This window comes from Panthera uncia, chromosome B4 (genome assembly GCF_023721935.1).
Source record: "Panthera uncia isolate 11264 chromosome B4, Puncia_PCG_1.0, whole genome shotgun sequence".
Taxonomy (NCBI): domain Eukaryota; kingdom Metazoa; phylum Chordata; class Mammalia; order Carnivora; family Felidae; genus Panthera; species Panthera uncia.
Window position 1 is genome coordinate 85834050 of NC_064809.1, and position 12105 is coordinate 85846154.

Here is a 12105-nt window from a genome sequence, read left to right on the forward strand (position 1 = left end):
ATTAACATTTTAACAGTATTTGTTCTTCTGACCCATGAGCATGATGTTTTCCATTTCTTTGTCTCTTCTCAGTTTCTTTCATAAGCTTTCTATAGTTTTCAGCATACAGATCTTTTACCTCTTTGGTTAGGGTTATTCTTGGGTATTTTATGATTTTTGGTGCAGTTGTAAATGAGATCGATACCTTGATATTCTGCTGTTTCATTATTGGTGTATAGAAATGCAGCCAATTTCTGTATGTAGATTTTATATCCTGTGACTTTATGAATTCATGTATCAGTTCTAGCATTTTTTTGGTGGAGTCTTTCAGGTTTTCCACATAGAGTATCATGTTGTCTGTGAAGAGTGATAGTTTGACTTCTTCCTTGCCGATTTGTATGCCTTTGTTTCTTTTTGTTGTCTGATTGCTGAGGCTAGGATTTTTAGTACTATGTTGAACAATAGTGGTGAGAATGGACATCCCTATTATGTGTCTGACCTTTGGGGGGAGGCTCTCAGATTTTCCACATTGAGGATGATATTAGCTGTGGGTCTTTTGCATATGGCCTTTATGATGTTGAGGTGTGTTCCTTCTATCTCTACTTTCTTGAGGGTTTTTATCACGAAAGAATGCAGTATTTTGTCAAATGTTTTTCCTGCATCTATTGACAGGATCATGTTGTTCTTATCCTTTCTTTTATTAATATGATGTGTCACGTTGAATGATTTGTGGATATTGAACCACCGCTGCATCCCAGGAATAAATCCCACTTGATTATGGTGAATAATTCTTTTAATGTATTGTTGGATTCAGGTTGCTAGTATCTTGTTGAGAGTTTTCACATCCATGTTCATCAGGGAAATTGTTCTATAATTCTCCTTTTTAGTAGGGTCTTTGTCTGGTTTTGGAATCAGGTAATGTTGGCCTCATAGAATGAGTTTGGAAACTTTCTGTCCATCGTATTTTCGGGAACAGCTTGAAACGAATAGGTATTAACTCTTCTTTGAATGTTTGGTAGAATTCCCGTGGACATCCATCCAGCCCTGGACTCTTGTTTGTTGGCAGATTTTTGATGACTGATTGAATTTCTTTATTGGTTATGGGACAGTTCAAATTTAGTATTTCTTCCTATTCCAGTTTCGGTAGTTTATATGTTTCTAGGACTTTATACATTTCCTCCAGATTGCCCAATTTGTTGGCATTCAGTTGCTCAAAATATTCTCTAATCATTGTTTGTATTTCTGCAGTATTGATTGTGATCTCTCTGTTTTCATTAGTGATTTTATTTATTTGGGTACTTTCCTTTTTCTTTTTGGTAAGTCTGATTATTTTTATTAATTCTTTCAAAGAACCAGCTTCTGGTTTTGTTGATCTGTTCCCTTTTTTTGTTTGTTTGTTTGTTTGTTTGTTTTAATTTCAGTATTGATTTCTGTTCTGATTTTCATTATTTCCCTTCTCCTGGTTTTGGGCTTTATTTTCTGTTCTTTTTCCAGCTCCTTTAGATGTAAGGTTAATTTGTATATTTGAGACATTTCTTCCTTATTTAAGAAGGGCTGGATTGCTATATACTACCCTCTTATGACGGCCTTTGCTACTTCCCAAAGGCTTTGGACTGTCGTGTTTTCATTTTCATTGGCTTCCATGTACTTTTTTAAATTTCCTCTTTAATTTCTTGGTTAACCCATTCTTTCTTTAGTAGGATGTTCTTTAATCTCCAAGTATTTGTGATCTTCCCAAATATTTTCTTGTGGTTGACTTCAAGTTTCATAGCTTTGTGATCTGAAAATCTGCATGGGATGAGATAGGTCTTTTTGTATTTGTCGAGGGCTGATTTGTGTCCCATTATGTGATCTACTCTGGAGAATGTTCCATGTGCACTTCAGAAGAATGTGTACTCTGCTGCTTTAGGATGAAATGTTCTGAATATATCTGTTAAGTCTATCTGGTCCAGCATGTCATTGTTTCCTTGTTGATTTTCTGCTTAGATGATGTGTCCATTGCTAGAGTGGGGTGTTAAATTCCCCTACTATTACTGTATTATTATTAATGACTTTCTGTATGTTTGTGATGAATTGATTCATGTGTTTGGGTGCTTTCAAGTTGGCATCAATATTTACAATTGTTCGATCTTCTTGGTGAATAGACTCCTTAATTATGATATAATGCCCTTCTTCATCTTTTGTTACAGTTTTTGTTTTAAAATCTAGTTTGTCTGATATAAGAATGGCTCCTCTGGCCTTCTTTTGATGTCCATTAGCATGATAAATAGTTCTCCATCCCCTTACTTTCAATCTGCAGGTGCCTTTAGGTATAAAATGAGTCTCTTGTAGTAAGCATATAGATCAGGTCTTGTTTTTTTATCCATTATGATACCTATGTCTTTTGATTGGAAGATTTAGTCTACTTACATTTAGAGTGGTTATTGAAAGATATGAATTTTGTGCCTCTGTGTTACCTGTAGAGTGGTGTTTCTGGTGACATTTTCCAGTCCTTTCTAGTCTTTGTTACTTTTGGTCTCTTTTGTTTTATTTTTTTTCTCCAAAGAGTCCCCCTTAAAATTTCTTGCAGGGCTAGTTTAGTGGTCATGAATTCCTTTAGTTTTTGTTTGTCTGGGCCACTCTGTCTCTCTTTCTATTCTGAATTACAGCCTTGCTGGATAATTCTTGGCTGCATATTTTTCCAATTTAGCACGTTGCATATTTCCTGCCACTCCTTTCTGGCCTGCCAAGTTTCTTTGGACAGATTTGCCATGAACGTGATCTGTCTTTTCTTGTAGGTTAAAGACTTTTTTTTCACTTTCTGCTTTCATGATCATCTCCTTGTCTGTGTATTTTGTGAATTTGACTACAATATGCCTTGGTGATGGTTAGTTTTTGTTCAGTCCAGTGGGAGTTCTCTGTGCTTCTTGTATTTTGATGTCTGTGTTCTTCCCCAGATTAGGAAAGTTTTTAGTTATAATTTGCTCACATAAACCTTCTGCCCCTCTTCTCTCTCTTCATCTTCTGGGATTCCTATGATATGAATATTATTCCTCCTTAATAAATCTTTCAGTTCTCTTAAGTCTTGTATGGTGATCTTTCGCCTTTGTTTCCCTCTTTTTTTTGCTTCATTATTTTCCATAATTTTATCTTCTGAATTACGGATTCACTGCTCTGCTTCATCCATCTTTGCCGTCATATCATCCATTTGAGATTGTATCTCGGTTATAGCATTTTTAATTTCATCCTAACAGGATTTTAGCTCTTTTATTTCTGCAGAAAGAGATTTCCTGGTGTCTTCTATTCTGTTTTCAACCCCAGCTAGTATTCTTATAATCATGGTTTTAAATTCTAGTTCAGACCGTCTTACTTATATCTGTGTTGATTAAATCCTGGCCATCATTTCTTCCTCTTCTTTCTTTTGGGGTGAATTTCTCATCATGTCATTTTGAAGGAAGAAAAAAGTTAATAATAAAGTAATATTAAAATAAAACAAAATCAAATAAAGGAAGCCAGATCTTAGGTGTATTTCAGTCTTCTTGTGGAGAGAGGTTTGATAGAAAAAAGAGGGGAAAAAAAGTAAAATTTTTTAAATTAAATTAAAATTTTAAATTAATTAAAAAATGTTTAATAATAGAATAAAATAGGATAAAAATTGCTCTTTATGTATCCAAGAAAGAGAAAGAAAAGAAAGAAAAAAGAAAACAGCATAAGCAAAAACAGAAGCAAAGAAAACAAACCAACAAACAAGCAAACAGAACGAAACCCGAATAAAGTTAAATCCAGTTTCCCCTAGAACTGAAACTTTTTTTTAAATTTTTTTAATGTTTATTCATTTTTGAGACAGAGAGAGACAGAGCATGAACGGGGGAGGGTCAGAGAGAGGGAGACACAGAATCTGAAGCAGGCTCCAGGCTCTGAGCTGTCAGCACAGAGCCCGACGCGGGGCTTGAACTCACGGACCGCGAGATCATGACCTGAGCCGAAGTCGGACGCCCAACCGACTGAGCCACCCAGGCGCCCCTAGAACTGAAACTTTGACGCACTCTATGGTCAGTAGACTAAGCACGTGGAGAGGATTTGTGCTGGTCTTCTGGGGGATGTCTCTGGAGGATGCAGGTGGGCAGGGCTTGGTGTATCAGCTGTATTCTTCACTTGGTGGTGCTGCTTAGCTCAGTGGGGTCAATCCTGGTCTGCGAATGCATGGGCGAGGGGTGAAAATAGCTTAACCCAGCTCTCTAGTCTCTGGATTAGGAATTTCGTGCCCTCACAGATGCGTGATCAAGTACCCCTCCTTTGTATCAGGCTTCTGTCTGCTCCTTGCCTTTACCCTGTCTGTGTCCAAGCTGTCTGCCTGCCAGGTAATGCCTCCCTCCACAGTTTTTTTTTTTTTTAATTTTTTTTTTTTTCAACGTTTTTTATTTATTTTTGGGACAGAGAGAGACAGAGCATGAACGGGGGAGGGGCAGAGAGAGAGGGAGACACAGAATCGGAAACAGGCTCCAGGCTCCGAGCCATCAGCCCAGAGCCTGACGCGGGGCTCGAACTCACGGACCGCGAGATCGTGACCTGGCTGAAGTCGGACGCTTAACCGACTGCGCCACCCAGGCGCCCCTACAGTTTTATCTCAGATGGGGCTGTGTTTCAAAACCCCATACTTCATAGACACCTTCATCTTTGACCTGCACTGATTCTCTGGGGGAGGGTTTCGCTGAGCAATCACCAGATGCTGGCTTTCCCCAGAAAATATTTGTGCGATCATGCAGTGGCAGTGGCTCAGAGTTTTTGGTAAATCATACCCCAGCCAGTTTTGCTGCACTCTGGTGCCTTTGTTCTACTATCAGTAAACGTGACAGCTCTCCAGGGTCCGCTGGGACTTTTGCCGATGGGGAGGACAGATAGCCTCTATCAAACGCACTCCAGACAGGAGAACCGCTTCTCTCCATGTTGCACATGGATCCCTCAGTCCACATTGCCTGCTCCTGGGGATTTGCCCTACTTCCTCACTGGAGCATCGTCAGGCACTGATCTCTGAACCTTCAGACATTGCGCTCCATTGTTTATAGAACCCTGGTGGTATTGAAACCCTCTCCCCTCTCTCCATTAATGGTTTTGGAGAACAGATGTTTTGTCCAGTTCCCTGTGAGTGTTCTCACTCTTTCCTTCTCTTTCTCTCCAGCTTCTGTCGGGGTGGGGAGTGCTTTTCTTGAGCAATCCTGATGCTCTGCACTCTCCCCCTTTCTCTGCCCTCTCTCTGTGAAAATGGCACCCTACTCTGCAGCTCCACGGTTTTTCTCTCCCCTATTTCACCCCTCTGCATGACATTCCTGCCAAGTTCTCTGGCTCATATTATGCAAATTGTTGCATTTATCATGAGATCAATTTCTTATTCAATTTCTGTTCAAAATGTCTTGATGCTGATCTAGCTGTGTTTCAGGGACAAGACAAGCTCAGGGTCCCTATACTACTCTGCCTTGTTAACTCTGTCCCCTGTACCTTTCTTTTTGTTTGTCAGATTTTGTTGTTATAGTTATTTATTTTACTTGGATGATTGATACCTTTAGAAGACAACTGACATTATCATAATAATGATGGTAACACAATTTTTAAGCAAATTAATTTGTTCTATACAAACCATCCACACCTATTTTCTTAATATATTTGTTTTTTTATTTAAAAAAATATTTGAATATGATAATCCTGCTTTACAAGGATGCATAACAATTCTTACAAATATATATTTATTTAAATATAGCTCACTTCCAAAAATATCCAGTGTATGAGGACTTTACTTAACTTGGCACACTGCCATGGAGCTGTTCTTGGAACATCATGGCAACTTGTCTTGGCGACCCTACAGGTATGTTGTAGGCTCTGAGTCAAAGATCAGTGTTCTTTTTATATCTAGGTGCTACCAATTAAATTAAGCAATGCCTGTTGGTAGTTTGGGGAAGCCTAAAGAATAGACAGTAAGTTTGAAGAAGGAAAAGTTGGAAAAGAAAAAAGATGTGGCTTCTCTTAATGGCCTAAGTTCTGCCTATGCTTGGTGTTTTAAGTATTTTATATGAATAGCAGTTACCGATTTAAATTTAATTATTGGAAACCTACTTCTGATTTTAATTTTAGTTATTAAGAGTTACTAATGACTTTTAATTTTAGTTATTAGGGTTTTTACAATTTTACAAATTTAGTTATTTTTTTTCTTTAATTTCACAGCATCTTGTATGGATTCTGGGATTAAAGCCTAGTAGTGGTGGTGCCTTGAAACCTGGGAGAGCTGTAGAAGGACCCAGTACAGTAAGCTGTAGTTAGTCTTACTGAATTTGTGCTTCTCAATATGTTCATATGTTACATTTAATTGTACTCTTCTTTTAGGTTCTCACAACAGCAGTGATGACAGATTTACCAGTGATTTCCAATATACTTTCAAGATTGTTTGAAAGCTCACAGTAAGAATCAGTTTTTGACTCTTAAATATAGAGAACAAACAGAGAGTTGCTAGAGGGGTTGTGGGGGGGGGGGGGTGGTCTAAATGGGTAAGGGGCATTAAGGAATCTACTCCTGAAATCATTGTTGCACCATATGCTAACTAACTTGGATATAAGTTAAACAATAAATAAATTTTTTAAAAAAAGAATCAGTTTTTGAAATTGAAATAAATATTATTAGCTGTATATTTTAGATCAGAATGTCATACTTCTTCATTTTCATTATAGGTATCTTGATGATGTATCATTGCATCATTTAATAAATGCACTTTGCTCCTTATCCCTAGAAGCAATGGATATGGCCTATGGAAATAATAAGGTGTGATATTCTGTCTTTCTGTTTTAAATATGGTACATTATTGAGTTAAATAAGATGTACACTCATAGTGATCTTAGTATTTTAGTAGTGGGACTAATACTTTCTTCCAGTCTGTGTTGAGCTTTGCCATTTAGGTTGAAGAGGGAGTGAAGAGGACATGACGTGGTTTGTGATATGTCTAATGTATTGTAAATTTAAATTGTGTCCATTTCTGTTGTGTACTGAATATTTTAAGAAACATTTTTTAAAAGAATATATGTAATACCACATTTATAAATGAATTCCATAGAATGTCACAATAATATTTGTAATTTCAATTTATGATTGGGACAATACAAGGTTTAAGTCAAGCAATATATATATATATATATATATGTCTCAGTTTCTCTTGCCTTCATTGGGATGGAAATAAGGAGCTAATCATTTCTTAGTAAAGGTAATGATTCTCCCTACCTTGAAAATTAAATTTTTCCTTTACTTATTGACTGAATGAATAGAATATAGTACTTTTGAATATTGGCATTCAAGAGCATTTCTTTCTGTAATCAAAATATCATTTTCTATTATACTTGGACAGCACAAGAATATATGGATTTGTTTATATTTTAGAAATTATGTAAAATGCCTTCTATGTTTTAAAATAAATATGGTGTAACCATTTACAAGTAAGTGAAGATACCTAGTACATGATTAAAAAGCAGAGAATGCAGCTTTGTAACTTGTTTAACATGTATCTGTAAGATCCAAAATTATGTTGTCTGCTTAGTCTTCAATTATAATTCTTTGTATTGTGGCTTGTCATCTGTAGGACTCATTTAAAGATTAACCAGTGAGGTCTTATTAAGGAGAAGTTTCATATACTATAGCATATAGTTAGAGTATTACATAAACATGTAGGTGTTTGAAAATATGTTTTATACTTTACTCCAAATTAAGGCATGGGTAATATAAAATACAGTAAAGTAGTAAATTTCTTGATATCCTTAATAATCCTGCATCTTTAAGGTTAACTCAACGCACAAATATATTTTTAATAGAGTACTTTAATGAAATATGAGCAAGTTTCTGTGGTAATGTCTTGAGAATTTACGTATTAACTCAGTAACCATGGTATGTGTACTGCATACATGATAGTGCTAAGAAATATAAAGGATATTTAAGATTTTTACTTTCTAACAGCATGTGAACTACTGGCTCATGGTTAAGTGGTAGTTTAAGTGGTATAAGAGTCTAAATAAATAGTTATAGATACTAAGTGATGTGAGACATATTCTGTGAATCTTTAGTGTCCTATTATAGAAGATGTTTCTAAGTGCATATTTCTACTAAAAGAATTAAGATTAATTAACATGAATTGGTTTGTTATTGGAGGTGGATATTGAAGGAATGGTATAATTTACATAAGAAAGAGCAAGTTCATGGAAATCAAAAGAAAAATGTTACAAGAAGTCAAGATCAATGAGAATTGAGAAAAAATAGGGATTTGATGTTTATAATTATGCTGGAAGAATACAATTTCAAGAGAGTGATTGGAGCAGATATATTTCAGGGAGGCTTAGAAGGAACAAATGTTGAAAAAATGGATGCGTTGGAATGGAGATTATGTTCCTGAGAATGGATTCTCGTTTCTCTCTTTTAGGATTTAATATTATAAAGTGAAGTGATGAATGTGGAATGGAAATAAAAATTTGTAAAAATATAAACTATAAAAATTTTAGACAAATATGGTCAGGCTGACCTTTGCTGCATGTATTAATGTTGTAATGTTATAAAAATATTAAAAAATGTTTAAATGGAGGCAAAGAACAATTCATTATTCAGTTGTGCTTTTTATAAAAATTATTATAAATATGCAGATGTTAAAATTAGAAACTTTTATATTTTTCTTAATTATTAAAAAAAACTTTGACAATGTCAGCTCTTCTGAGTGAGTTAAACATTCTAGGGATTAAAGATATATATATTGGGGTGCCTGGGTGGCTCAGTCAGTTGAGCATCTGACTTCGGCTCAGGTCATGATCACACAGTTCGGGAGTTCTAACCCTGCATTGGGATCTGCGCTGACAGCTCAGAGCCTGGCGCCTGCTTCAGATTCTGGGTCTCTCTCTGTCTCTCTGCTTCTCCCCTGCTCATGATCGCTATCTCTCTCTCTCTCTGTCTCTCTCTCTCTCTCAAAAATAAATAAACATTAAAAAAATTTAAAAAAATTAAAACGAAAGATATATATATCAGTGTTCTTTAGTGTGGATTTAAAGTCATCTCATTTTTGGTCCTCATTTCAGGAATTTTTGCTAATGTGTTGAGAAGTAGCTTATGATGAAGCTTGCAAATTCTTCCCTGAAAGAAGGTGTGGTGGATGATACTTGTGCAGACATATTACCAAACTCAGTATAACAATGACAAAAATATTCTTCATAGTTTACTGTATGCCAGGCACTTAAATGTTTAATTTAATAATTTAAAACAACTCTGTGAGGTTTGGCGGTAGTTTCCCCTTTTTACAGATGAAATATGAAAATAGAGAGTTTAAGTAATCTGCCTGGGATCACATATTTAGTAATTGTTAGAACTTGGATTTGAACCCACATAGGTCTCATTCTAGAGCTTTATTCTTAACCACTTCACTAGTGGCTGTAACTTTTGTGGGCATCAAAGTCTGCTGTGGAGTTTTTTAAAAATGCAAATGCCGGGAATACATTCTAGGCTTTCTGAATAAGAATCTTTGGTTATGAGGTGTGGGCATTTGTACATTTAAAAAAAAATTTTTTTTTTGATGTTTATTTATTTTTGAGAGGGAGAAGGAGAGATAGAGTGTGAGCAGGGGAGGGGCAGAGAGAGAGGGAGACACAGAATCCGAAGCAGGCTCCAGGCTCTGAGCTTGTACATTTTTTTAAATGCCACACAACTCCTGTGTTCATCCTGGTTAGAATTAGCAGAAGAATGAGGTGGCTGGCTGGCTCTGTTGGTAGAGCATCTGACTCCTGATCCCAGGGTTGTGAGTTCAAGCCCCATGTTGGGGCTAAGAAGGAGGAGGAGGAGGAGAAAATCATACTAGGCAACATTTATGAGGACTTATTATCTGCCAGATACTTTCTAACATGTGGTTGTCTCTGTATATTTTTACCCCATCGTATAGATTTAAAAAATTTTAGTGAGGGGCGCCTGGGTGGCCCAGTCGGTTGGGCGTCTGACTTGGCTCAGGTCACGATCTCATGTTCTGTGAGTTCGAGCCCTGCTTCGGGCTCTGTGCTGACAGCTCGGAGCTTGGAGCCTGCTTGGAATTCTGCATCTCCCTCTCTCTGCCCCTCCCCTGCCCATGCTCTGTCTCTCTTGCTTTTATTTTATTTTATTTTATTTATTTATTTTTTTTAAATTTTTTTTTTCAACGTTTTTTATTTTTATTTTTGGGACAGAGAGAGACAGAGCATGAACGGGGGAGGGGCAGAGAGAGAGGGAGACACAGAATCGGAAACAGGCTCCAGGCTCCGAGCCATCAGCCCAGAGCCTGACGCGGGGCTCGAACTCACGGACCGCGTGATCGTGACCTGGCTGAAGTCGGACGCTTAACCGACTGCGCCACCCAGGCGCCCCTGTCTCTCTTGCTTTTAAATAAACATTAAAAAAAATTTTAAAAATTTTAGTGAAAGTAGTAACTTATTCAAGTTACATAGCTATTAAGTGGTAGAGTTGAAATGAGGTCCTAGTCAATTAAAACTTCACAAATGTCAGTCTTAACCACTGTATCATACTGTTTCTACAATGGTACATTCTTCTACCACACAAATTTTTAGGGTGCCTGTAACATTAGTACATGCAGCAAAGGTCAGCCTGGCCAAATTTGTCTTAAAACAATACTGATTCCTTTTCTGGTTGGTGAAATGCTAGCAACTGAGGAGAGGGGTTTGTCACCTGTCTCTGGTATTTTTTCTGTTATTTCCTAAGCTCACAGTTCCAATATCTGCCTCATTCCTGATTCTATACTTCTTTCCCCTGGTCTCTGTTGTTTCTTTTCGGATTTTTTCATACTTCCTGACATTCACACATAAAACCTGGACATTTGAAGACAACACTAGTAAGAATGTATATCAATCAGCCTAGGCTGTAAGTCTGAGATCAAGATGCCAGCATGGTGGTCCTCAAGTGAGGACTCTTTTCCTGCTTTGAAAGATAGCAGTCTTCTCACTGCATGGTGGTCCTCAAGTGAGGACTCTTTTCCTGCTTTGAAAGATAGCAGTCTTCTCACTGGGTCTTCACATGGTGGGAAGGAGTGCTCAAGAGCACGCCAGGAAGCTCTCTGGTGTCTCTTCTTTTAAGACACTAATCCTATCTTACCAGAGTTTCACCTTATTACCTCACTTAACCTTAATTACCCCCGTATAGACCCTGGTCTCCAGAGACCATCACCTCGGGGGTAGGGTTCAACATAGATATTTTTTAAGGGGACACAGTTTAGTCTATAACAGAATGCATCTTTCCTTCTGGTCAGAAGAGTAGCCACTCTATGTCTGGAATAATTTTGAATTTTTCACTTTTTTCTCATGAAAGCATTCTCTTCCTAACCAAATTTTATAATTAGAATCTATCCTGGATACTTGAGGGTGGGTTTCAGAAAGGCTTGTCTCATGATAACTAAGGTTCTGTTATGATTATTGCTAATTTATACTAATTATATATTAATTATAGTCATGCTTTTCAGAGTATCGTCAGTTTTATTTATAGTTGAGGTACTAAAAATTTCTTACAATATCAAAATGCAATATGTTTTCTCTCTAGGAACCATCTCTTTTTGCTGTTGCCAAATTGTTAGAAACTGGTCTAGTTAACATGCACCGAATAGAAATTCTTTGGAGACCTCTAACTGGCCATCTACTTGAGGTAACTTCTTTTTTCTTAAATGCTGTATTTACTTTTGTTAAGAATAAAGACAGACACATTGAACTACGGATTCTGGATGATCATGTGAACAATCAACATTAACTTTTTCCCCCTTGTCTTTATGTCTGTGTATTTCATTAGGGACTAAAGTTTTGCAATGATTGCCTTGGGGAAGGAATAGGTTGGTGTTTTGGACTGATAATGGGTGACACATCAGTGAAATCTCTGAAGTCTCCTCTAGCTGTTAGCTTGGGTCCTCTTTCTTTTGTTACAGAGTCTCTTGATCCACCTCAGTTTCAGCTAGTTCTGAAACTTTAAGGCATTTGGGGCTGAGAGTTCATTATAAACACTGTTCCTTTATAACCTTTCCTGTGATTCTGAGATAGCTCTTCTCTAAAGGGAAAAAGCCTGTGTGGCATCACTAATTGTAGATAGTGCCAGGGAATTTCATCTGGATTTGTATAC

The 12105-nt window shown here is 37.0% G+C and overlaps 1 protein-coding gene across 3 annotated transcripts in view; it reads left to right on the forward strand.

The window, feature by feature from the left end:
• The window catches only part of MON2 (MON2 homolog, regulator of endosome-to-Golgi trafficking), a 117349-nt gene that overhangs the window by 60203 nt on the left and 45041 nt on the right, over window positions 1-12105 (forward strand). For all 3 annotated transcript variants that reach the window (XM_049625887.1, XM_049625888.1, XM_049625889.1), the window contains exons 16-20: window positions 5714-5818; window positions 6175-6255; window positions 6334-6407; window positions 6675-6765; window positions 11539-11640. In XM_049625887.1, the coding sequence (XP_049481844.1) occupies window positions 5714-5818; window positions 6175-6255; window positions 6334-6407; window positions 6675-6765; window positions 11539-11640 (453 nt within the window). The remainder of the gene's footprint in view (window positions 1-5713; window positions 5819-6174; window positions 6256-6333; window positions 6408-6674; window positions 6766-11538; window positions 11641-12105) is intronic.